The 26,752-nt window shown below is 43.1% G+C and overlaps 3 protein-coding genes and 1 long non-coding RNA gene across 5 annotated transcripts; 2 read left to right on the top strand and 2 right to left on the bottom strand.

Annotated features, from left to right (window-relative positions):
• The first annotated feature begins 1,049 nt into the window (after positions 1 to 1,049).
• On the top strand, positions 1,050 to 9,180 carry fnbp4 (formin binding protein 4). Of its 2 annotated transcripts, none has more exons than XM_034535192.1 (17): positions 1,050 to 1,441; positions 1,919 to 1,996; positions 2,083 to 2,201; positions 2,859 to 3,030; positions 3,494 to 3,641; positions 3,797 to 3,902; positions 4,000 to 4,344; positions 4,606 to 4,798; positions 4,910 to 5,049; positions 5,135 to 5,239; positions 5,574 to 5,707; positions 6,684 to 6,853; positions 7,050 to 7,351; positions 7,454 to 7,571; positions 7,721 to 7,914; positions 8,677 to 8,834; positions 8,985 to 9,180. In XM_034535192.1, exons 1-17 carry the CDS (start codon positions 1,318 to 1,320, stop codon positions 9,073 to 9,075), a joined length of 2,697 nt encoding a protein of 898 aa, XP_034391083.1. In that variant the 5' UTR covers positions 1,050 to 1,317; the 3' UTR covers positions 9,076 to 9,180. The 2 variants fall into 2 exon arrangements, with proteins under 2 accessions (XP_034391083.1, XP_034391084.1); XM_034535193.1 differs by having other exon boundaries at positions 1,053 to 1,321.
• A 2,099-nt stretch (positions 9,181 to 11,279) lies between these two features.
• Positions 11,280 to 17,842, top strand: agbl2 (ATP/GTP binding protein-like 2). The gene is made up of 20 exons (XM_034534996.1): positions 11,280 to 11,368; positions 11,607 to 11,714; positions 12,061 to 12,208; positions 12,337 to 12,589; positions 12,838 to 13,230; positions 13,427 to 13,569; positions 14,288 to 14,447; positions 14,647 to 14,773; positions 14,847 to 14,947; positions 15,061 to 15,173; positions 15,284 to 15,362; positions 15,496 to 15,642; positions 15,738 to 15,830; positions 15,915 to 15,980; positions 16,100 to 16,154; positions 16,385 to 16,537; positions 16,645 to 16,672; positions 16,775 to 16,986; positions 17,112 to 17,253; positions 17,460 to 17,842. Exons 2-20 carry the CDS (start codon positions 11,666 to 11,668, stop codon positions 17,665 to 17,667), a joined length of 2,670 nt encoding a protein of 889 aa, XP_034390887.1. The 5' UTR covers positions 11,280 to 11,368; positions 11,607 to 11,665; the 3' UTR covers positions 17,668 to 17,842.
• On the bottom strand, positions 17,802 to 19,609 carry tmem17 (transmembrane protein 17). The gene is made up of 5 exons (XM_034534997.1): positions 19,392 to 19,609; positions 19,196 to 19,299; positions 18,744 to 18,857; positions 18,495 to 18,638; positions 17,802 to 18,362 (listed from the first exon to the last, which is right to left on the bottom strand). The coding sequence occupies exons 1-5, from the start codon at positions 19,504 to 19,506 to the stop codon at positions 18,285 to 18,287; spliced, it is 555 nt and encodes a 184-aa protein (XP_034390888.1). The 5' UTR covers positions 19,507 to 19,609; the 3' UTR covers positions 17,802 to 18,284.
• A 4,368-nt stretch (positions 19,610 to 23,977) lies between these two features.
• On the bottom strand, positions 23,978 to 24,520 carry LOC117732826. Its single transcript, XR_004609635.1, has 3 exons — positions 24,361 to 24,520; positions 24,112 to 24,250; positions 23,978 to 24,021 (listed from the first exon to the last, which is right to left on the bottom strand). It is a non-coding gene; the product is annotated as an uncharacterized LOC117732826 (long non-coding RNA).
• Between the last annotated feature and the right edge of the window lie 2,232 nt (positions 24,521 to 26,752).

The following is a 26,752-nucleotide window of genomic DNA, read 5'->3' as shown; positions in this document are numbered from 1 at the left end:
TGCCCAAAAAGTCGCACTGTTAAGCCCAGTGTGTCCAAATCCAAGTCTTAAAATCACAGTTTCATCTCTCCTGTTCCTTCCTGCACATCTCATTTCTCCAACTTCTTTGAATTTGGTAAAACCATCATCTTTTTCTGTCTTCCTCCCATTGCTTCTGCCACCTTTCCTTCAATCTCTGTTTAATCATACTTTTGATACTCTGTTTAATCATACTTTTGATACTCTGTTTAATCATACTTTTCTGATTTACTGAAGCTGACTGCAACAATAGTGCAGCTATTTATTTGTGTTGTGGCCTCTTTTACAGCTTTATCTGCCATTTCATTTCTTTTGACACCAATATATGCTGGTACTCAGAAACACTGTCTACAATCTTTGAATTCTGTATAATGTTTGTTGTATTTCAATAAGGCTATGTGGTCTACTCTCCGAATGGCTGTTCTGCAAGAGGGTTAATGTTGAACTTGAATCTGACCAAATGATTGCCCTCGCTGGCCTTGTGTCCTCTAGCCACTGTTTTTTCTAGTTATTTCTTGTTACCTAACTTTGTCTTTAGTTTTCTCAAAGACTGTATAGTACGATCTCATGAAAATAGACATGGACATAGAAGAGGTACACCAGTGGAAATAGAATATAACCTTTTAAAGATATGCTAGTTCAAATATTGGGAAATTCAGAATAACATCTTTTCATTTGAGCCAACTTTGCCTTTAATGCTCACAACAACTGTACAGTAAAATCTCAATAGATAGAGATAAACATAGCAGGGGACCTCATTATAATATTGTGAAATTATCAATATAATCATTGAATTTGAGCTGACTTTCAATTAAAAACAGTACAGTAGTTTAACTTATATATATGTTATTAAAATATTATTTCATATAATGTCCAAAATAATGTTGTTTTTGACTTGTTATATCAAATTGGACAACACATTGTTTAAATAAGGGTCTATCTCTGTGCTTTTGGGCCGTACAATCCTCCGTACCGTAACACCATGAATAGAGGTGCATTACATTTCAAGCTCACATGACCGCAGTCATCACACTCCTCATCACACTCCTCATCCACTCACAAACCAGTTGGTGCCAACATATCGAACTGGTTGTCTGGTCCGGTGAACATGTGTCTCGTGCTCCTCTCCGTCTCAGCTCGTTAACAACAGAGCGAGCGTTTAGTCACAGCCTTCGCTATTACGAGACGTGCCCTCGTGAACCGGAAGTTGATGGTCTTTTGTGCCACTCCGAAGCAGCAGAGCCGAGCAGCAGCAACGACGCCAGGGAAGGGTGAAGGCCCCCAGACCGACATACATCGATGGGTAAGAAAAATCGCCTCACAGCAGGAGCGGTCGGTCGAAGAACGATCCTTCAGCTTTCGCCTCCCGGGCACCGCGGTGGGGATGTCGGAGAGAGGGAAGAAGCCCCCTCGGGATCCGATGGTATTTCTGAACGTTATCTCAGTTGCTTGTTAGCTGAATGCTGCAGGTGTGAGGCATGTGGCTATCTTTTACAAATAGATTGACTTCACGAAATTAAGCTGCCTAATTAGTTTAACACTGGGTGCAAGTATGCTTCATGACCAAGCACAGCTAACGCTGACGTTAAGTTACAGTGGTTTACGTTAGCTCGTGAAACGAACCCGTTGTTTACGTTAAGCTAACGGGTCGACCAGCAGCTATCGTAGCGTGCTAAGCTAACGACAGTCGCTTTTGTGAGCATGCCAACAAAGTCGGGCGACTAATGACTGAGCCAGCTGACCCAACGTGATGAACCTCAGACGTTCACTTGACATTTGACTGGTTTCATCCGAGTGTGAGGACCGTGTGCGAGAATAATGTTAGCTTTGCTGCAGCAAATGCTGAAACTCAAGGCTAACCTCTTGGCTGCCATGTTTTTTTTTTTTTTTTTTTTTGCAGACGAACAGCAGGCTGATGGACTCAGATTCGGGAGAGAAAGACTCGCAAACATGAAGACTTCTGCAGCAAAGGCCACAGGTAGAGTGACTGTGTGTATGCGAGGATCAGTTTGTTTATTTGTTTACCCCATATGATTGAACACGTTGATTTGCCTCCTCCTATAGAGGGCTTGTCCTTGCTAGGAGCCTATGAGGATAGTGATGACGAGGATGCTGGAGACTCTCTTCAGCATTCAACTGCAAAGTCAACTGACATCGACAGTACATTGGCCAACTTCATGGCTGTGAGTATAATTTGCTGCATATCTTAATCATTGGTTTTGGTTACTGGAATCTGAACCGATGCTCATGTATGTTTTCTAATAAGATGTATACCGTAAAGAGAGAGAGGTTTACTTCCCATTAGTGGTACAGTTGAGGCTTTGTACTGCATATCATTCACGTATACGCGGTTTACAACAGCAGAAACACAATCTGTTAACCCAGTTATCATATATGTAATTGAGGTACAAATGAACCAACTGCGTTTTACCTCTGTCTAAGGAGTAGATCTAGATTAGCCCGAAAAATGCCTGGAGGCTGATTATGCAAAATAAATAGACTTGGTGCCTCTTTTTTATTTTTGTATTTATTTTTTTTATAAAAAGGAACATTGTAAACATTCCAGATGAGCACAGTGTGTAGTTGTGAACTGAAAGGAGAGATTGTAACTCTATATTCAGGGCTAATGCATCATGGATAGTCACAGGTGGCAAACAAGTACAAGAAGACTGCAGGTTTTCGTTTTCCCAATGTATAATCCATTTTAGGCTTCTAACCTTGGCCTAGTTCTTCATTAATGAATCAAATAATTTTTCAACGTGTGGTTTATTAGAAGGCATGAAAAGATAGTTTGTCAAAAAAATACAACTGCATTTTAACATTTTTTTTTCCCACCACAGGAAATTGATGCAATCACCACCCAGCCAAATTCAGATGATACAGCTCAACCTTCGGCCCCAACTACCATCCCACCCAGACCGGAGGTTGATACTCAGCAGCCAGCTGCTAGTGGAGACCAGAACCAACAAAGCACAGAGTTTGAGTACAATACTCAGTACTCACTTGCTGGAGGTAACTGTCTGTGTTCTGTATTTAAGATGAAGTGTTCATTTTCATAACAGCGATATCAACAATTAGTTTTTTTCATAACTAAAGGAAGCCGTATTTATTTATATATTCTTTTTTGGTTTGGCATTAAAGCTGCTGGTGTACTTGGAAGAAAAACAATCCAGTCATATAATAATATTTATTATTATTATAATAATATATTTAATATTAATCAATTGTTCTTTGGAATACAACTCATCAATACTGGGTTATACATTAGTTTGACAAATGAACTGCCTTGATATTGAAATCCATCGGCCGCCTTTTTAGTATAGCAGAATTCTGATGATATGTTTTTTTAGCCTTCCAAATTGCTCCATAATGATGAAGATTGTTTGATTTGGGGAACATAAACATTGTGTGCAATCCAGCACCTAAAATATGCTTTGATTGGCCAAGCATCTCATGATTGTTTTGTTTTTTGCAGTGGGTGTCGAGATGGGAGACTGGCAGGAGGTGTGGGAAGATAGCTCTGGCTGCCACTACTACTGGAACACTCAGACCAATGAGGTGTCCTGGCAGCTGCCACAATATCTAGCTGATCAGGTGAAAAGCCTGGAGCAGAATACTAACAGGTAGGAGAAGCTGACAGAGATCATGACGTTGACCAGCAGATTCATCTTTGAAGCCGCTGCACCCATTTGATCTCAAGCATAATTGTTTTTACACATTTCTTGGTTTTGTCTCAAGTACAGACATTCAGATGTGCATGATGTATTTTTCTTTGTAGCTCTAGTGTCAATGGCAACGGCACTGCGCATGTCGCCTATCACACCAAGGAAAAGGCTGCTGCTTTTGTTGCAGCCCCACCATCTGTGAAAGAGACCAAAGTGAAGGCAAGTTTCTTCTACGTCCAACATTAATTAATTTGACTGTTGTTTGAAGACATTTATTCTGAGCTTTAATATGTCACCCTCATGTTTTGTTTTATAGGAGGTAATTGAGAGTGTTGTAGGCCTCACAAGTGAAGAAGAGGAGCGCCATGGAGTGGCTGCGTCTCTGCTTGGTCCACTGATCCCTTCTGAAGTGAAAGAAGCAGAAGAAAAATGGAGAAAAAAACTGCTTAAAGACTTGGATGAGACTGAGAACAGTTTGGATTCTGATGAGGAAGGTGTTCACAATGCAGGATCCCCATCTACCCCTCTGTCGGACCCTGACCCAATCCCCACGGTCCAGAAAGATCTTTGCACCAAGAAGCTGTCGGAAGACAACTCTGATGCAGAGGAGGAGACGGAGGAAGACACAATGGAGCTGGAACTGGCCCTGGAGAGGAAAAAGGTGAGTCTTGGGTCTAATAGTTTTTTGAGGTGAGGGGGGCTCAAGGATCAACTGATTAGAATTGGGAGGTCAACGGTCACTGACCTCACAAAACACATTTTTGGTCATAACTAACTAATTATGACAGTTTCACACAAAGTGAAAGTGGAGATATTTTGGCCAGGCGTTGGTGTAAACTGCAACTGGACTGGTTGGCCGAGGCATACAGCCACAAGGCATTTTTCAGTGTGTCCTTTCCCTAACCTGTTATCTGGCTCTTAGGCTGAGCTCCGTGCGCTGGAGGAGGGTGACGTGAGTGCCGGGGGCTCCAGTCCATGTTCTGAGACAAGCCAAGAAGCCGCTGGTTCTCGAGGCATGCTACTGAAGAAAAAACGGTGGAAGACTGCCTTCCCCAGTGCTCCCAGCCCTGACTCGAACAGCATCGGCTCAGACCTACAGGACAGCACAGAGACGAGTGAGTCCAACTAATTGCATGCAAGACAGGAGTGGGTGAAAAATGAATATTCCACTTATTCCACTTGTCTAAACTCCCTTTATATTTAAATGCCTCTTTTGTGTCTTGTAGCACTTTCTAAAGTCCAAGAGAGCGCTATGGAAGGAGAGGACAAGGAAGCGGACAATTCAGAGGAGAAAGTGGTTACAAATCCTCCGGTAAAAGAAGAGGTGGAAACACCGGAGCTCAAAGTAGAAACGCCTGAGCTCAAGGTAAAAAATAGTGTTACCATTACTAACCATAATACTTGTGACCATCTTTTTTTGGGACATGTTTGTAATACTGAAGAAAATGTAGTTTCAGATTGGACAACTGGCTAACACGTTAACCAGCAAGATGGAGTTCCTGGGGATAAACAAAAAGGCGATCTCAAACTTTCAGTTTCTTCTGCTACAAACTGAGGTGAGAGGGAAATGGTTCAGTTTCTAAGCAATATCATCCTCTCTTCCAGATGTAGAAATCCAAGTGTCACATCTAAAATATTTAACACCTATATTGTATTTAATTTTTAATTTGGTTTCATATCATTTTGCACACAGCCATTTGGTAGTAGTTAATATTTAAAATGCTCATAATAAGTGTCTTTTGGAAACTTAATGTAATTTCGCTTCCTTGTTTCACATCTATCTTTTGGCTTTACGTCTCCGTATCCCGTTTACTTCTACTTTCTAAGCTTAATCTCACTCAAGTCTCTCTCTTCCCCAACCCCCCTTTGAATTTCCGAATTTCCCCCCAGACTCGGATTGCTGACTGGAGAGAGGGCGCTCTGAATGGAGTCTATCTTCGTCGCAGGCTTCAGGAAGCTGCCGAACACATAAAATATTACGAACTTAACGCCACTCCTAAAGGCTGGTCCTGCCACTGGGACAGGTACGCGCTCCTTACCTTTCACATCTCTAAACTCCCTCGTCCCCAAAAACCGTGTGACTACACCCTTCTCAGTGCCGAGGTTGCAGACTTTGTATCATGACTTGGGGAGAAGCTTAACCAGTCTGAATGGATCAGAATACTTGCCAGAAACAGACTGCAGGTTTTCTGTGATGCAATCCTGGCACTCTGCCTTGCACATACTGATAAGGGAGCATCCACTCTGGGCCAGCCTGCTTCCTGTTAAATATTCCTGCCACCAAAAACTCTCTGTCCCCATAACACAGACTCTTAAGCCCTTTGTTGTCAGGGCATTTGTAGACTGATTATGGGTCCAGTCAGTGGAAAATTTGGGAGGGGGGTATGGTAAGAAGGTTGGTTGCGTGGGAGAGATTTGCACTTTACAGGACTACAACACCCAGAATGCAATGCAGACAGTGATGCCCTGGAAGCGAGGAGTGTCACGCATCAAATAAAAGGTGAAGATGGAGCAATGACGGGAACCCAGCAGGTCAGACCTACTCTATTTCATATGTCTTCCTGTTTTTATTTTGTTCTTTCTGATGTAAAATGAGTTGAATGTGTGTGCTTGCAATTTTTGACCAATGCTTGTTGATCATGATGGTGTTTCCTCTGGCGTCATCCTGTGTCTGGGAGGGGATGGTTGTCTAAAACGGAACAAATGTGACAACCATGGTGTGAGCTGCTGAATGCTACTTTCAGGACCTAGAGATGATTTGTTTTGCTTTCTTTGATTTTGAGAGCAAGGTGGGTTCCCTATCCACATCCATACCCACACCCTAATTGGACCCTTCTTTTGGACAGCTAAAGTCGCTGTCCATACCAACACTCCTGCCCCTTACTGTGGCCATTATGTCCACTCCCTTGCCCCACTGTCCCAGGGTACCTTGCCACTCATCCAGTTGCTAGTACAGTCGTTGAGACTCTTGCCTTCTATCTCTGTTGTCCCACTCTTTAGAGAGCACAGGCGGTATTTCTATGTGAACGACCGGACCAGTGCCTCCCAGTGGGATTTTCCAAAAGAGGACGACAAGGAGGAAGACCTGAAAAGCACCCAAGGTACCCAGGCACAGACTTCCGGTGACGGGGATGTCAAAACATTGTCTGCGTCTGCTGGAGGGGTCACAGGTCAGTCCCTATCTGCTGTTGCTGCTCCTTAGACTTGCCAGCTCAGTGTCGTCTTTAGTGACTTCAGAAAAATACATTGTGTGTTGTATGTGTTTTTCCTATTGAACATATGCCTGTATGTTTAAATGCATACTATGTGACAATGCTATCCATGCTTCACCCCATCTTATTATAATTTTTTTAATTTTTCAAACAGGATCTTTTGCTTCACCCCCCGCCGCCCCACCAGCACCTCCTCAGCCCAGTGCATCATTTCTCTGGTCCCCACCTCAACCTCCCCTTCCTGACAGCCCACCTCCACCTTCCAACTACCCACCGCCTCCGCCTCTCCCCCCAGGCTCACCACCTCCACCTCCTCCTCCCCCTGACAGTGATGGAGAGATCATGGAGGTAGAGATGGAAATGGATGATGATTTTGACGGTGAGCCTCCTGCTCCTGGAACGGAGGAAGATGGCTCTGGGAGGCCTCCTTTACCTCCAGGCATTGCGAGTGTCAAGGTGTGGGAGTCAAGTTATTTTACAGAATTAATGCTATATGTTTATTTTCAGAATAAAAGAAGAAATTTGCTTTTAACTTTCATTATATTTTGTCTCGCACAGATTGTGGAGTCGTCGGCTCCCTTGGGGAAGGCTCAGAAACGTAAAGCCAGCCAGCTAAATAAATCCATAACTATTGGCAGTAATCCCATTCTTTACACCCAGCCGGCTTTTAGTGCAGGTAAAAACAGATCTCAACACAATATCTGCTGTTAAATTCTGTATTGTCGATTTTCCCCAATATGGTTACCTGTTTGAACAGCACTATTACACATCCACCCAAACAAGACTAGAGCCCTGTTTTCTCAATGAAGGTTTGTCTTTGTGCAGCTCCCCTCATGTCTGCAACTGCCTACTGGGGTGTGCCATCTGTGCCCGCTCCCTTGGCCCCTTGTGAACCTCCTGTCCCACCTGTCCCGGCCCTACCCCCTCAGCCACCACTGCCACCATCCCAGCCGCCCTTTGAACCCCCTGGAGCCAAAGTTCTACCCACAGACAAGACCAAGAAAGTGAAAAAGGATAAGGTCAGTATTGGCATTAACCGTTTACATCAATTAAGAGAGGGCAGTAGATGCGTAAAAAATCAAAGAGATTACATTGCATACAAAAGCAGCTTGTGGTACTTAACCTCATGTTGGATAAGCCCAAGATAAAACCGCTTCTAAAGTATTGACTCCTGAAGCAACAAACATTTTCCTTGCACTACAGCATCAAGGTCTCTCTAGCAATATTCTCATAGCTTCATTTTAATCTACTTGAAGTCTCTGTGAGCTTACTTTTCTGTAGTTTGACCACAAATGTGTACAATATGCTTTAAACGGAGACCTCTTCACTCCGTCTGTGTGTGTGTGTGAAAATTGCATGACAATGTTTCCTTGTGCATACATCATGCAGCATCTTCATCAGCCGTCATTTGTTCTGTAATTTAAAAAAATTACGATAATACACTTTAAAGACACTTTAAAATCAAGACATTTTAGACATTTGTCAGTAAGCCATGCCTCATGAAGGCTGTAAATGGCAAAAAGAGAAGTTATCCTCATACTGGCAAATCTATCTATGTTCAGCAGAAATGTGATCCAAACCACTTTACTTTGTCAGACAGCTTGTTTACAGCTTGGTACAACACTTGTGACATCATAGACACATTCCCATCGTGTAATGTTACTATAATGCTGCTGCCATAACAGACTATGATTGTAAACCGTATGATTTTGATTTTTCTAGTCGACTCATCTTTGTAATCCAATGCTGAGATATGTAATTGTTCTCTTATGTCTCTATAGTCAAAGAAGAATAAGATCAAAATGCCATCTCTGGTGAAGAAGTGGCAGAGCATCCAGAAGGAGTTGGACGATGAGGAGAAAAGCAGCTCCAGTGACGAGGACCGAGATCAGCTTAACAAGAAGAATATTGAGGACTGGAGGCAACAGCAGCTCCACACGTATGTTCCTGTTTGAATAGAGTAACATTTTGAATGGTTATGATGATTGTATAAGGACGGAGCTACACTGTTCCATTGAGTTCTTTTGAGTTTCGTATTATATTTTTCCATCATTATGAGTCTTCATGAACTGTTTTTTTTATTCTACAGCGGAAAAGCTTCAAAGAATGCCAATTTTGAGCTACTGCCCAATAACTGGCGGGACCGACTGAAGAAACGGAAGACGACGAATAAGACGTAACATTCAACCTGGGTCATGCATTGCCCAATCACCTTTTTTTTGGTCTTTTTTTTTTAACTCCGTTTCTATAAAGTCTACCCCAGATTAAAGTTTTGTTTAATGATCTATGGACTTTCTTTACCATTTTACTTGTTGTTAATGGAAGACATTTGAGGTCCTTACATGGACAGCCATTCACCAGAGGGCTTTGAATGTCCTTTTTGTAGCCACTATTGTAAATGTGCCAAAAGTCTTGGGTTCATCTGAAATGCTTCACCACCAGAGCTTCACGTCATAGATGACCACCGCCGTTTGTTAGGAGGGATTGTCTGTTTTATTGAGAATTTTTACAACTGTGTTCATATAATGTTTCATGGGATAAGCCATGTTTTTGGAAGAGGCGGGAGGGAGGGTCACCGAACTTGTACATTTTGTAAAAAGTTATTAAACAGTTTTTCCAGTTCTTTTGTCATTTCAATGCTACGTATTTTATTATGGCTTTAAGGCAAAGTTACTATAGACTAATCACTTTTAATTTTAAAGTCGTCAGTAGCACTGCAGTTGTAGCATGATATCTGCATAGGCTTTGACACCATCCCTCATTGTTCAAACAAACCTCCATAGAAACATTGACAGACACATAGTTGTCACTAGAATTAATGGGAGACACTGTCCCGGGGGGGAAGGCGTCGCCTAGCAACTGCGGCGGCGTTGAGACAACATCGTGTACTTTGGGGAAGTCGTCCCCTCGCCGTAGTTTACGTATCGCGCTGATGTTCAAGGAGTGTGTGTGTGTGTGTGATGGGCCTTAAACAGGAGCACGGTAAGTGTCTTTCAGACATTCATATGTGACGCTGTCTCCAATGGAGAGCCAGCGTGGCGACAAGGCCCTCAAAGAGTCATTAGTCGCCATTCAACTGCGCAGACTCGGTAACCGTTGAGAAGAAGCTGCGCTAGTGGACGTTGCAGCTGAACCCTGCTCGGCTGGAGGAAGGCTGTCTGGTCTTTCTCTTAAAGCAGGTAGGCCGCGTGATGCCTGTTAGAGAGTCCACTCTCAACAGCTCACACGTGAGTTTTCCTCCACTCAGAATATCAACCTTATTCTTTCATTATCTTCGCGGTCGGAAGTCGTCATACGGAGGGATTTTATTGACTAATTATCAGATGGTTAATGATAGACCTTGAGCTGCATATGCATGTCGTCATAGACCAGTTTGACAATGTTTCCTTTCATCGTTGGTTTGTTTGATCATTACTGTGAAGTATGACACTTGCATAACGTGTTAGTATTTCCAACCTTACTACAGAGGACTGCATCGCCTCATTTATCAGCTGAATATCATTTGTAAGAAGACTTCAATTTGTTCTAAAGCTGATCATCTGTGACAATAATACCTTAATGGAATAGGCTTGGTTAATGACAACATAATCACCCAATTCATCTCTGCAGTACCCTGATTCCAAGCCTTGGTTGATACAAGAGCCAAGCCACTATACATTTGACTCCACTTGTTAATTAGGAAAACATTGTTGATGACTCAGATTTTCCAATCAGGCAGAGCAAACACCGACCATGGCTGACTCTGCTATCAGGAGTTGGTGGAATACCCACCAGTTGCACAAATCGGACCGCAATGACTCCAACACAATGGAAGACGAGGAGGAATTGGCAGGAAGGAGGCAGTGTAAGCTGATTTCACTGCATCTGGATAACATATGCATGTGTAGCCGTCTGTAAAGCCTTACTTGAAATGTAAATTTAAAAATAGTTTATGTACCTTTACTGCAGAGACAACTTGTTGCTGTTCAAGTTAATCTGACACCACTGTCTCATGTTTGATCTGGAGTGATAATCCCACTTTTGAATGTCTTGGCCTTGGGTTTTCCTGTTTAGAAAGAGACGTCAAAACTTGGATTTTTGGCGTCTCCGCTCTCAAGCTACATCATTATATATTAATCGAGGTCTTTTGTGAATGGGATAATTAAAGTAATCAAGTAAAGCAGCATTATCCCTTCTTAAATAAACATGCTTGTTTGGTCAAGGTGAGGTACACCTTAATGAAAAATGTATATGGCACCACTGGACGAACAGGAGCATGTAAGAGCAGTCGCTAAAGGAGTGATTCATGTCTCCACTCAGTGTCTGTAAACCTGAGTCAGACTCTGCGGACCAGGCAGCTTCTCATAGACTTTCATGGTGGCCGCCCTATTTTGAGTCTCAGGGCTCCGCTGGACCTGGTTAACTTTCCATCTATATCCTGCCCCCGTTGGCCCATCGAGTGTGAGGTCATCAGCGACATCATCCATCACATAGGTAATTACACATTTTATTGAAACAATTATGTTATTGAGTATGTTACTGATATGCTCAAAGATTTATTTGTTTGCATTAATCATCCCAAGAGTAAGCACTGAGTCAAAATTGGGATTAGATGCTCCAATCTTAAGTAAACAAGTAACACAATATCAATGAATGCATCCGTGTTAAACATGGCATGCCATTTTGCTGTTACTGTCGACACGTATTGACACCAAGAGAGTGTGTGTTGTAGAGTGGGACCCCCCAGAGCCAGAGCCTTTCTATCAGCACACGGGACACGAGAGGACACCCATGCCGTTAGGAGAGAAGAGGGCGAAAGTGGTATACTGCATTGACCATGGTAACGTATGACACCATTATACACCAGCATTATATCATCACAGAGTCGTTGACAAATTCTTCTGAACAATTTAAAGGCCTCTTACTGTAAAATGTGTATGCTCGTGAGGACAAACCCATCCTAACTCACAATTTGTATTTTATATGAATGTTATAACAATATACACGCCTTGCTGTTTAATATACAACATCAGGAATGGTGGTGGGCCATTAGGTAGTTTAAATGTCAGTGTTATTTTTAGATATTAAAATTAGTCATTTTCTAGATAAACACTTCTCTCTGAAAAAGCTTTAACAAATTAGGCTGTTGATATTTACTCTTGTCATGTTGTTTTCTCTCCTTTAAGCCACTAAGCGTCCCTATTTCACCTGCTCCCGTGTTAGAGGAAGCAAGGGGCCCATTAAGAGCGCCACTTCTTATGAAAACCAGACCGACTTCCCCCTTGAGTTTGAGTCCCGCTTTGAGAGTGGGAACCTTCAGAAGGCAGTTCAAGTGTGAGTCTCTGCAGCCTAACGTACTGATTAGTTGCAGCAGATTTTCAACCATTTGTGTACATGTTAGTTCTTACTGTGGCGTTAAGATACTCTCTCTCTCTCGCCTCCCATATTCCTTTCCTGTTCAGGGGTGTCTATGACTATGAGCTGACCCTGCGCACAGACATGTACACCAGAAAGCACACGCAGTGGTTTTATTTCAGGGTCAGGAACATGAAGGCTGGAGTGACCTACCGCTTCACCATCATCAACTTGATGAAGAGCAACAGCCTGTACTCTCACGGTATGAGACCACTCCTCTACTCTGAGAGGGCCAACGAGAAAGGTGTTGGATGGCAACGCGCCGGCTCCAATATCAGACACTACCGCAACTGCAATCAGGTGGGTGAACTTTCTGGCATGCTGGGAAATTCAGAAATGGTGTCTCGACTGGCTTTTGTCGTAAAACCAGTAAATCCCGCTTTGTACTTTTCCGGCAGCACTTGGGGTTGGGGTTGGGGTTGGGGTTGGGGTTGGGGGGGGGGGGGGGGCACTCAAGAACAACAAGACTTCACAACATTTAAATTATAATTGACAAAGCAGGACATTGCTTAAAAAACATTATTTCTGTCTCTATTTAGAACACAAAGGACAACGACAGCGACACAATCGCCTTGTACTCACTAACGTGGACGCTCCAGTTTCCTCATGACTCAGACACCTGCTACCTGGCCCACTGCTACCCCTACACCTATTCCCACCTGCAGTGCTACCTCAGGCGCATTTCTTCCAACTCAGCCGTTGCGTCCTACTGTACACTGCGGGTGCTGTGCCACAGCCTTGCTGGGAACGCCGTGTACGTGGTGACGATAACGTCCCGGGGGGACGGCGGGGTGGCGGGGAGGACCAAAAAGGCTGTGGTGGTGACGGCCCGAGTGCACCCTGGAGAAACCAACGGATCCTGGATGATGGAGGGGTTCCTGGACTTCCTGCTCGGGGACTCAGAAGACGCTCAGCTACTGAGGGACACTTTTGTCTTCAAGGTGACGGACCTCGAGCTTAGAGTTTCTCATCTCTCTCATTATCATGATTATTACTTCAATATTACAGTTATTTGTGATATGTTTGAGTAGTCATTTATGCAGTTGCTGGTGAATGAGTAGAAGGATGAGGTTGTGTTGCCATCTATGATATGTTGTAATGCTATATACTGTCTCATTTGGACTTATGGGCCTGCAGGTGGTGCCGATGCTGAACCCAGATGGCGTCATAGTAGGTAATTACCGCTGCTCTCTGGCAGGCAGGGATCTCAACAGGAATTACAAGACATCGCTCAAGGATTCCTTCCCCTGTGTGTGGCACACCCGAAACATGGTGGAAAGGTACACATGTACAAAGAAACAAATTGTAACACTTACTACATTTCAAAGAACTTGTTATTCATGTACTTTCTGCATTTAGTAGAACATTCAGCAATGCCGTGTTTTCATTAGTCTTTCCTGCTTAAATTTAGGTAAACATTAATGTGTCTTTATATCTTTGATCAGGTCAGAGGCTACAGGATGTAAGTTTAGTTTAATTATTCATTTGAAGCATACATATGATACAAAATAATCAGTTCTCAGCCAGATGTGTTATTCAGGGCATGTACTGTAGCTTCTGGCAGACTGGATCATGAGTGAACATTTTAGAATAAAATAAACAAACCGACTAAATTAAAACTCATTGTATGCATGCATGCTTCTTACAATGAACACAGATTGTGTTATTCTGTTTGCATTTACTCCGTAACTTTAAGGCAGAGCGCAGTCCAGATGTTGGATTACTTAATTGCACTTGCGCTGGATTTTATCTGCAAAAAAGGCACATTTCCTTCAGGACAAATGGTATGGTAGGATGAGCAGGTTAGATTATTATGATGCCATCACTTGGTAGAAAGTCGATTGAAAGAGAGAGGCAGAGATGCAATAGATGTCAGCTGATGATGGAACCAGGGTCTTTGATACAATGTACATGTAATGCTTTGTGGAACAATAACTTTCACCCCTGTATATTTGTCAATCTATTTTGGCCCTTTTATGATATATTTGTTTCCCGTAGGCTGATGGCAGAGACGGATGTATTTCTTTACTGTGACTTTCATGGCCACAACCGTAAAAACAACGTCTTCATGTACGGTTGTAACAATCGAGGCGATGCGTCGCTGAAGCTTCACGAGAGAGTCTTTCCACTAATGATGAGCAAGAATGCCAGTAACAAGGTAAAGACACTGCTTTTGAAAAACTCTTTCAAACCTTTATTTATAATAAGGTTGTGCTTCTATTTACATCACGACGCCGCACCAATCAGTCACACAGCAAACCCTCTTAATGTGAAATCCTTCATATCGCGTCTTCCTTCATATTCATCTGTGTATTCATCAATATTTCATCTCCAACATCTAAATCCCTCTGCATTAGTTCTCCTTTAAGAGTTGTAAGTTTCGGGTGCAGAGGAGCAAAGAGGGAACAGGACGAATCGCCATGTGGAGACTTGGCATCAAGAACAGCTACACGATGGAGGCCACCTTTGGAGGCTCCACTCTGGGTGAGTTTAGACTTTCCAATATGTGTTTGTGTGTGTATGTCTCTTGTATTAAGGTCACGTGTTTGAACGTTAGGTGACAGAAGAGGAACACATTTTACTACTCGAGATCTGAAGTCCCTTGGTTTTTACTTCTGTGACACCCTGCTGGACTACTGTGACCCAGATCCAACAAAGGTGAGCAATAAAGAAGCACATCTACAAGTTATCTAGAAATCCTTTCATTGAAGAAAAGAAAAGTGTTTGTGTGTTCATGTTCATGTTCATACTCTCTCTGCTTTTTATTTCAGACCATCTACTGTCTGACAGAGCTGGCTGCTGTGTTGACAAAGAAGGTCAGAGAGAGGCTGGGCAAAGATTTAGGCACCGACTGCAGCTTCTCTTTGTCTGACCTAGAAACCAGGTGCTATAGTAATTTATTATCATATTTATATGATAATTAAGCATGTATTACCATGAACACAAATGCAAACCCCACTTGTTCTGTATGTGTCTTCTCGTTTGCTTTCACAGCACCAGTGGTTCAAATAGTTCAGATTCTGACGGACTCCCAGCTCATTTACTGAACCAGCCACAAACTGGTCCTCCAGAGGTACACTGACATACATCTACTCTCCAGTGGAATAGGGTTTTTACCCGACTGCTTTATTGTACTCGGAAGGTTAACATCTCATTTGGATCACTTTGTGAAAATCTGTTTTGAATCACGTCTTCTCTTGTATCAGTTCACCTCACTCTCTCCACCAAAGAAAAGTCCTGTGAAGAAGAAAAAGAAGCGCTTGAGGAGTCGTAAACAGAGGAACAGGCTGCGACCAGAGAGAGTGAAGAGCAACACAAAGCCAAAGGTCCTGCCAAGTGGCACAAAAGATATTGTAAGAGATTGAATGACCCATTGATGAGTGCACACCGTTGTCTGGTTTCCGGTTATTGACTTGAAACAAGGCTAATAAGTGAGCGGTCTTTGCAGGAGTCCGAGCTGCCCAGTGAGGACGCAGTTAAAGAGATCGTCCAAGACATCGTCCAAGAGAGGCCTGTTGGAAGACACAGGAAGAAATGGCTGGTATGAACAGTGAGAGGGAATGAGTTTAGGAGACAGAGAGGGGAGAAGATTTCCTGACTTTTTAATGTTTCTTTCTTTGTGAAGGTAAATGGCCAGATCAGAAAAGCTGTGATCCCTCCTCTCACCTCTCACCCTGGGGAGATCTGTCAGGTGACTCTGTGGAAGGGCTGCGAGCCTGTCAAGGCAAAGATGACCCATATGATCCAGAATGATCTGCAATTTTGACTTTGACTTACATATAAGTAATGCTAAAACATTCTGTGTTTTAGCATGACGGAAAAATGGAAGCTGCATACAGGGCATGTCCACATGTCAACACATCAGGTAACATTTATTTTAGAGGCTCGGCCTTTCTCACAGCCTCATCGTCTAATTCACCTCGACTGTCAATTCAGTAGCGTATTTCCCACATAGGTCATGGTTAATAGTGTTGCCTTTTGACTTCCAAATATGAATCATTAAGTATATTTTAAGCATTTCATTGTCCAACGCCATCAATGCATGAGGAAATGTCTTGTGTCGCAGTGAACGTTATGCCTGGCTTGCTTTCCCAGGTGACTGTGGGATGTATACAGGACAGTGGAGATGCTCCTCCCAGCTGCTGCCCATCAGTGCTCTCCTTCCACCTTTATCCAGTTTTATACATTCCAACCGGCAACTTCATCGCAGCACCCAACAATCCTTCGCCACCTATAGAATCCACAGAGGTTTGTCCACATGCACAGAAGTTTGAGATGGAACTGAATTTTCTTAACGAATCAAGCCTGCTCCAAATTGTATCTCCTTTGTGGTAAAACACATCTTTCTCTTCCAGGGCCAACATCCCTTACAGTGCCACACAGGTGAGACTCACAGAGGACTGTGTGTCCTCATCAATAGACAGTGGATTAGTACATCTTGAGGTACATTCAGATGAATCAAGGGTTACGTCTCTTCTTCGTCAGGTCTCCCTCATCCATGTGTGTCACGATGGTTCCAGACATTGCTCCAAAGCGCTTTCTGTCAAGTTTCTCTACTAACAAGTTCAACGCTCCTATTTATGGAGACAGAAACGCTTTGCGGGTCTCAGAATGTTTTTTTGTGCCTGAGGATTCCTCCACCTCACACGCCGACATGACCAAGACCAAGCGGCAGAATGAGGAACATGAAAAAGAAGGTTCCATATGCACACGTACTCGATTACAATGAAATAATTTTTTTGTGGAGATCAAGTTGCAAGAGGAAGGTGTTTCTCTATTCAAACCGCTTCCTATTTATCATCTGATCTTGTCGTCTATTCAGCAGGTTTGTCACTGTTGAGATGTATACCACTTGGAGAGCAGCACCAGAGAGATCTCCCTCCTGACGTCCCCCAGAGAGAAGCTGCATCACGCAGGAATGTGTGTGTGCCGGCTCTGAGGGCCACAGACCTGAGAGGGAAACGGTGAATTCACTTCTAATCCTCTTGAGCACTCGCTCTTTGTCTGTCATTATCTCTCTGCTCAGTTTGCTATTGCAGTTCAACGATTGGGAATAAGCCCTGATCTTTGTGCAGCGATTATAAGAAAAACATAACGCATTTGAACAATTTTTTTTTTTTTTTTTTAAACAGTCTTTCAAATGTTTTCTATCCTTTTTCAATTTCCTCAGACTATGCAAAGAGACTTTTAAGGACAAAAGCCACCCGGGTGTTTTATCCCCAGTGTCGATGCCCTCAGGTCTCATGAAGATGGAACTTCCACAGAGGGACCCCCTTGGGAGGCTTCAGGCTAAGGACACCAGGCACTATTACTCTGGAAGAGAAAGACAAATAGGTACAGCAGTGGTCACACGATCATCACAGTCTGCCCCAATGTAGGGCACAATATTCAGAACCTGGGAACTACAGGTTGAGATCATTCTATCTATTCTCTGGCCATATGGACGTCCTCGGATGGATCAGGAGGTCTGAGTTTTGCTAGAACTTCAACAGGTACATTAAACAACAGATATGCAGCGACCAAATGACTGTTTATTATCTCAATCACACAGATGTCACAACGCTTGTCAAACATCATAGTAAAACCCTCTTGAAATGGTCTAAAAATAATTACAATGTAAATGACAATCTTTGATGTTTAATCACAAGTCCCTTTTTTATTTTGATAACAATTTATATGTTTGCACAATATTTACAGCAACACTAATGCAGTGTTGATAAAAGGTATGGACAAGACGAACCTTCTTGGTAACGAACGGTGTGTTTCATAGATTCCATTTATTGCAATGCTACAAAAACACACAATCTCATGGAATATAACGTGACTAAAATATCAAAATAAATATGTTCACACCTTTTTTCTCTTTCATACTCATTTGGAAATAAAAAATGTACTATGTGTAATACAAAAAGGTACACAGCATTTTTTGTCGTCAGCCTCCTGAGTGGGGAGGTGTGCATGTCAAGGTTTGGCGGGGACATCGGAGCTTCAGAATTCAGTCAAACTGTCGGAGATGAAATTGTCTCCCTGTGTGTCTGACCATGTCCCGGAGCGCCACAAAACCATAGAGGGCCTGGATCAGTTCAGAAAGAAAACATTAAATTAAATCAATGGCGATTGGAAAATGATTAAAAACTGGAAAACATTATCATACATTTATTTACAAGCAGATTGGAAATGTTTTTTAAAAGCAATGTTTGTGTACCTGTGTGAGTATGAACATGGAGAGTACTATGTGAACGCCTCTCTCCAGGGGTTGGATGAGGATGGCTTCATTGAAGAGCTGAAACAGGATTAGTGGGAACTGCAGCAGGATGCTCAGCAGCCAAAATCCAGCCAACTCCGGGACCTTACAGACACAATTATAACATGAACTACCATCTCTTGCAAGGGTTTTGTGTGCGCTGTGTCGACACACATTGTATCTTTGTGTTTCTGTGAGTGGTGCGTAAACCTTTTCCTGCAGGTTCCCCGCGTAACCGAGGAAGAGCCGAATGGCCTCTATCAGAGTCATCAGGATGAGAACGGTGACGAGGATGAACTTGTAGTAGTCTGGCAGGGCGGGATACTGGCAGAAGGGACAATTAAATCACTGCAGTTAAATGAACGGAAATACTGAGTGTCATTCATTCAAATGGACTTTTATGAAGTTACAAAATAGTAGAAATCACCTATTTTATTTCAAACTAATACTTTTCTACGGGCTAGTACACATTCTAAAAAATGAAATTGCTCGCTCTGTTTGAGGACCTTCAGCTTTGGACGAGCAACAATGGTCATGTGTGGCATTTCTATTGAGGGCCAACCCTGTTCTAATTATGAGGGGGGAACAGCCCGATCATTTATTAATAGTTGGGCTAGTGTAACATCACCAGTCCTGTCTCACCCGCTCTGCATCTGGCTTACCTTGAGGTGCAGCATGACAGTTTCACTGATCCACCACCAGGGGAAGAACCACATGTTGAAGTACAGCGACATCTGGAGGTGGAGACTAGACAGCACCCGCTTGTCTGGAAGCAAAGCAACAACAGCAGCGACTTGTACTGTTAAACGATGCGAGAGGCGACTGCAACGTTAACGTCGAGGCTGCCTCGCGGTTTACCGTGTTGCACGAACGCGTCGTTCTCTGTCGTGGAGGGCCGAGTCCCGCTCTGGTCGAACAACACGGTCCGAGAGAAGTCTTCTAGCCGTCTTCTGAGCGCCTCCGGTAGGTCCATCGTGTGAAGTGCTCTCTGCTGAACACACACATCGCCAGAGGACCAAACATGCGCCTCTTCCTCACTGGAAACACTCCCGTTGTCTCCTTGGACACCAACGAAATCTCGCACTCCGCTGAAATCTCGCAAGAAAAAGTGTATTCTCGTTTTTTCGGCCGGTTCCTTCGTGTCCCGCCCCTAAATGTTTAAATATTACACACCTTGCAACAAACGAGCTTTATATATATATATATATATATATATATATATATATATATATATATATATATATATATATATATATATATCCCTTCTGTCCGATTTACAACTTTAATCAATCATAAATATAGTTTTTTACATCTGATTGCCTCAAGGCCTTATGATATCCTCCACACTAATCATAATAATAATTCTTCGAATTTATATTCCGCAAAGACGCGTTGGTTGTTTAGGGCTTTGTAGGTGGGGAGTAATATCTTAAAGTCTGTCCTGAATTTGACACTATAGCATTTGGACAAATACAATTGCTGATCACCACTTTCATTGAATTTGTCGTGGTTTAGTCAACTTTGTAACACCCATGGTGTTCCGGTCTGTGACCGCCATAGGAAATGAATATGAAACATTATGTACATTTATCAGATGGAAAACAGAACACACACACACACACACACACACACACACACACGCACAGACATACAGCTCTCAGACGAGAGTTAGTCTAGCTTTGGCTATGCAAAAATGCTCTTATATGTATTTCTGTTAAATTCTGTTCAATCTCCGCTCTTTCTTTCTTTCATTGTAAACACATCGTCCTGCTGCCTACATGTAATTAACTAACTGCGAGCACAAACATGTCTGAAATACAGCATGTTTGGACATCCAGAAGACGTCTTTAGAAGAGCGAGAAATACATTGATTTCCCCCCCACACATCTGTGTAAACACCTGTTCAAAGCCCCACATATAAAGTTGTACACGTGCAAGCAGGTGTTTGTTATGGGAAGCCGTCTCTATCCCGCGCACATGTGCCCATCCCCCCACGTGAGCCACGCCCTCCAGACTAAACAATAGGCTCGTTCGTTAAGGGGCGTTCACACCAAACGCGTTGCGAATTTTTCGCGCGTCTGGATCCCAAGTAAAGTCAACGCACAGACGCGTTTGGTTGAAATTCGCCGTTGCGATAGACGCGTTTCGCGCCTTGCGAAATTTCGCCAGAGAAATATTTCAACTTCCAACGCGAGTTGCGAAAGTTTCGCAACTCGCTAGCCAATCAGTGTTGAGATGCTCCGCCCATTGGGCTGCTGCTGCTCTGGTAGCACTGGAAGCGGAAGTTATCGAGGCGGAGTCGGTGAAACTCCCGGAGCTGTGTGAGCCTACGGGTGATGTTATGAACCCAAACACGAGGGCGTTAGATGTTCCGACGTTTATGGGATGTCCACAACAAGTATAAAGCAGAACTAGTGGTTATTTCGACCGTGGTGGATGGAGGAAATAACTGTATTTACCGAGACAAGCCACTGAGATAAGCCACGCCCCCTTTTCGCAACTGGTTGCGAAAGACACAAATGAACACAACTTGACTGGTGAATAAACTGACGCGAGTAAAGCGTTGCGAATATTCGCAACGCGTTTGGTGTGAACGCGTTGAGCTGCGCCTCATCTGGAATCCTGACGAGAGCAGGTGGGTCCGTGTACGTTTTGTTCGTTTGTTTTATATGAGAGGAAATATTTCCTATATGAGAGGAAATAAAAGAGAGGAAAAAGTAACTGGACTTGCGGAAACAAATAAATAAAGAGTGAAGCCGTGGGCTGAACGACCTGTCTGATCTCCCGACTCCGTTTGTTAACATGTTATAAGTGCACCTCACACAAACCCAGAACGCTCGGTTACAGTAGTGACGACAGGCAGTTTAATATTCATTCCCATATATGTACACAGCAAGAATCAACTTTTCAATTAATTGTTGCATTCTTTAATGCAACTCAGTTCCTAATATAGTTTAATCAAAGTAACGTGTGTGTAGAGTTTTTATATATATATATATATATATATATATATATATATATTTCCACCTCATTGTGCTGTTTCTTGAGTGAACACAGAGACGCAGATTAAAGGGTTTACCTTCCTACTAGCAGGTGGCAGTATACCACACCTCGTTGATCGTTTTGTACCTCCTGGTCTAACGTGACCTTTTCTTAATTTCCCAGTTATTTTCTGGTCTAACGTGACTTATTAATTTCCTGGTCTAACGTGACCTGTTTCTTAATTCTTGGTCTGAGGCAGTGGTGCCGAATACGTCGAGGCGATCTACAAGTCGATCGCAAAGGTAGTGTGGGTAGATCGCATCACGCATGCAAAAATATATTAAAAAAAAAAGATTGAGATAATGTATGTTATGATTTGGCGCTATACAAATAAAATTGAATTGAATGCACGATCGGGGGCTGCACGGTGGTGTAGTGGCTAGCACTGTCGCCTCACAGCAAGAGGGCCGCGGGTTCATTCCCGGTCGGAGCGGTCCTTCTGTGTGGAGTTTGCATGTTCTCCCCGTGGCAGCGTGGGTTCTCTCCGGGCTCTCCGGCTTCCTCCCACAGTCCAAAGACATGCTGCAGGTTAATTGATCTCTAAATTGCCCATAGGTGTGAATGTGAGAGTGAATGGTTGTATGTCCCTACATGTGCCCTCGATGGACTGGCGGCCTGTCCAGGGTGTCCCCTGCCTTCGCCCTATGTCAGCTGGGATAGGCTCCAGCGCCCCCGCGACCCTAATGAGGATAAGCGGTATTGAAAATGGATGGATGGATGGATGAATGCACGATCGGACAAGAGGCAGTCACGTGGACGCTCCGGCCTCAGAGCTAATTTACGAAGGCGCCCATTGACGTACCAGCAAGCTACCGAGTTGCCTAGTTAGCCTCCGATTTATTTCTTCTAAACTTAAGAAAGGGTATAAAAATGAGTGGGGGAGCTGGACCAAGTAAGAAGTCAAAAACCTACCACTTCCATACGGAATGTCATATTCGAAGTGCGTTTGCTTCATCTGCCAGTCTACCATTGCTATTCCGAAGAAGGGAAATGTGGAGCGGCATTTTCGTGTTCACAAAAACTACGACACTGACTTCCCTCCGAAAAGCGAGCTGAGAAAGAGAAAGGTGAAGAAACTAAAATCCCAGTTGTCCGGACAGCAGTCATTTTTCTCACAGCTGACCACAAAAGCGAAGGCAGCCACCGAAGCGTCGTTCCGGCTGAGTCACTTCATTGTTAAGCACAAGAAGTCCTTCCAAGATTTATTGCTACACACTGACGTGAGATGGCTTAGTCAAAGGAAATTCCTGCAGAGATTTCGAGAGCTCTGTCTGGAGATTAAGGAGTTTTTCCGTGTTGCTAAACATGCAGAATACAACCAACTAAATGATGATCAGTGGCTGCTAGACTTAGCATTTTTAACCGATCTGATCAACATGTTGAATGACCTTAATGTGGAGCTGCAAGGAAAAGACAAAACCGTGGTTGATATGATCAGCTCAGTTAATGCTTTCAAACGGAAAATGCAATATCTGTGCTCAAAGATGCAGCGCCATGATTTGGCAAACTTCCAGAACCTCGCATCAGAGCTGGAGACACAAGGCAAGGCGTGTGTGCAACGTGATAGTGCACGCTACACAGAGCAGATTGAGAACTGTCTGTCAGAGTTTGACAGACGCTTTCAAGAATTTGCTTTACTGGAGCCAGTCGCTACATTCATGTGCTACCCTTTTCGAGAAGATGCTGAGGTTGATTCACTTTGCAACACTGTTTCACCTGAACTCATCTGGAGTGGAGGATGAGATTTTTACACTACAAGCTGACATTCAGCTTAAGTCCAGGGCTCATGGACAATTCTGGAACTTACTCACAGAGGAAAAGTAACCCCAACATGAGAACATGTGCTACCTCCTTGACTGCATTATCTGGAAATATCTCTACTGAGATTACAGCTGTGGCTCTGGGCTCACCAGCAATTCTTTATTTTTTTTACTTTTTGATACCGACATTCCAGGTGTTTATTAACACCTGGAGTGTTGAGTATTAAAACATATTTTTTAAAGTGGATTAAAAATCATAATAAAGATTAATAATTTTGTTTTACATTTTATTATTTTTTAAAAGCAGCAGCAGCTCCTGACCCATCCCGAGCTCTCTAAGAAAACGGGAAAAAAACTCCCCAAAATGGGAAGAAATCTCGGAAGAGGCACTTCAAAGAGAGATCCCCTCTCCTCGGACGGATGGGCCTGTGACTGGATCTGTAAAATAGACAATTGTAGGAACATAAATAATAAAATGTTAGTCAAATTAAAACATCTATCTTTCTATAGTGTAATTTATGTTTACATGTAAATTAAGACGTGTGTGTGTGTGTGTGTGTGTGTGTGTGTGTGTGTGTGTGTGTGTGTGTGATACTATCTCAGCCACGGGTGATTTCTCAGTTGCTCCAGGGTGAAACGAATATCCGGGTCCGCATGCATGCAACCCTTAAAGAAATATTTGCCATCTGTAGAGAAAGGAGAAGAAAAGGTGAGGTCCTGTGATCCATCGCAACGTGAACTCAAATGAACAGATTTTGTGTTTATGTTTTTCTTACTTTTGGAAAGCCAACTGGTCTCCTTCAGCTCCAGAAGGGTCATCTCCTCACATGAAGAACAGGACCACTCCGATCTGGTATACTGTCGAGGGTCCCGCTTTGTACTCCTGACTGAACCACTCTGGGGGGAAGTGAGTACCTAAAATATACAGACATAATAAAAAGACAGTGAGGAAGAGCTTTGTTTCAATGTAAAAGTCACAGATGGGTAAAGTTAATAAAGAGCAGGAGTAAAACTGGACTTCTTACCATAAAAGGTGTCATAGGCGTCGTTTTCTCTGCCGAATGGGCCTGTGCCTGGATCTGAAAAATAGACAATAGTTAGAACATAAATGCTATGCATGGAAACGGTCAAGAGGGAATTCTATAGGGAACTGGCGGAATATCAATTATTACTATTATAGATAAATATACCAGTATCGTATTTGTGGTACTGGTATTGAGGACCTATTGTTCTTAAAATGTTTATTATTATTACCGTACAAGTTTTTGCTGGTTAGCTTGAATGTCGGCCCGCAACATCTACTGCTGCAATGTTTTGCACGGTGTATCGATACTAAAATGGTACCTCGGTACCCGTACGTTAAAAGCAATATGATTTTGCATATTCTTTTAATCGATGCTTGATTAAAATAGCGCGCGATCAGAGCGGACGCACTGTTCCGCTCCATGTCATGCTGTCTGCACGCATTGACTGCAAGGGGAGACAGTATTCATCAATATCTTGCTGTATTAATACTAATATTAATGCCATTTGTTAAGTGTTCAAAAGGCTGGGCAGGAACAAGCTGGTAAAAAGGGAACCATACAGAAGTTTTATTTATTACTATTATGGATAAATATACCAGTATCGTATTTGTGGTACTGGTATTAAGGACCTATTGTTCTTAAAACGTTTATTAATAATACCGTACGAGTTTTTGCCGCAATCTATGTTCTTAATCAGATCAGTTTATAATTTTCAACTAACAAGATGGCCGTTTGATGGCAGCCTCGATTTTTCCCGTTTTTTTTTTTTTTTAAAGCAATGTTCTGAAACAGCCCTTCTCAAAGTCACCAATGACCTCCTCCTCTCCTCAGACTCTGGCCACCTCAATATTCTCCTTCTCCTGGATCTCACTGCAGCCTTCGACACCATCAATCACAACATCCTTCTCTCCTGCCTCGAATCCACGCCTTCATCATCTCCAGAATTGACTATTGCAATAGTATTCTTTATGGCACATCTTCCAAAATCCTAAACAAACTCCAATACATCCAGAACTCTGCTGATCGCCTGCTCACCCACTCCCGCTCCCGTGATCACATCACCCCAGTTCTCCAGAACCTTCACTGGCTCCCCGTCCCACAACGGATCCAATACAAAATCCTGCTCCTCACTCACAAAGCCCTCCATAATCAGGCCCCCTCCTACCTCACCGACCTGCTCCACCACCACACTCCATCTCGTCGGCTCCGCTCCTCTGATGACAATCTCCTGTCCATCCCACATAGGACCAGGCACCGGACGTGGGGGGACAGAGCCTTCTCTATATCTGCCCCCTCCCTCTGGAACTCTCTCCCCAAACTCATCCGAGACTGCACTGATCTTTCCTCATTCAAATCGCAAATCAAAACCCACCTGTTCAGAACTGCTTTTAATGTGTTTGTTTTTTATTAGGGTCCGAGCGACTCAGAAAGTCCCTATTTGTTTTATTTGTTTGACCTGTATTTTAGTTATTCTTATTTATTTATTTTTAGCTTTGAGGATGTTATAATTATGTGAAGTGTCTTTGAGTATCATGAAAAGCGCTATATAAATTCAATGCATTATAATTTTGGTCAAATCAAAAGACTGTAGGTATAAAAGCTTAAAGGTATATTGATCAGATCTTTTAAATCATCTTTGACGGGACCAGCCTTTATAGTAGAGAGATTATTTGAGGCCCGCCGCTATAATGGGATTTAAGGTAATGTTTCTCCCGTCGAACAGGGAAATGCCAGAGATTGAACAATGTTACGGTTTGGGCAGCGACTAGGCTCCTGGCCGCAGTCTGCCCATATTTATATTATATCGAGGAGAAGATCTGGGTGTGACATGCTGATTAATGTCTTCACCTTGAATGATGAACGCTTGAAGTTAAATGAATGTGGAGCGGGCATTTTAGAGATTCACATTTAGTAGTAGAATACCTGAATGTGAGTAATTAGCTGAATATGTGATTGGCTGAATTGTGTATTGATCAGATCTTTTGAGTCATCTTGACTGGAAATGATGGGACCAGCCTTTATAGTAGAGAGATTATTTGAGGCTCGCCGCTATTACGGGATTTAAGGTAATTCTTCTCCTGTCGAACAGGGAAATGCCAGAGATTGAACAATGTTAAGGTTTGGGCAGCGACTAGGCTCCTGGCCGCAGTCTGCCCATATTTATATTATATCGAGGAGAAGATCTGGGTGTGACATGCTGATTAATGTCTTCACATTGAATGATGAACGATTGAAGTTAAATTAATGCGGAGCGCGGGAGCCGCTGGCACAAAGAGCCGGCCGCAAAGAATGCTTTTGCGGCAGGAGTTTAAGGATATCCGGCCCTAAGGCGTGCACGGATGGCACTATTACGGGATTTAAGGTAATGTTTCTCTTGTCGAACAAGGAAATG

Source organism: Cyclopterus lumpus, chromosome 6 (genome assembly GCF_009769545.1).
Source record: "Cyclopterus lumpus isolate fCycLum1 chromosome 6, fCycLum1.pri, whole genome shotgun sequence".
NCBI lineage: Eukaryota > Metazoa > Chordata > Actinopteri > Perciformes > Cyclopteridae > Cyclopterus > Cyclopterus lumpus.
The sequence above is the reverse complement of the archived record's forward strand: the minus strand, read 5'-3'. Positions and strand labels throughout refer to the sequence as shown.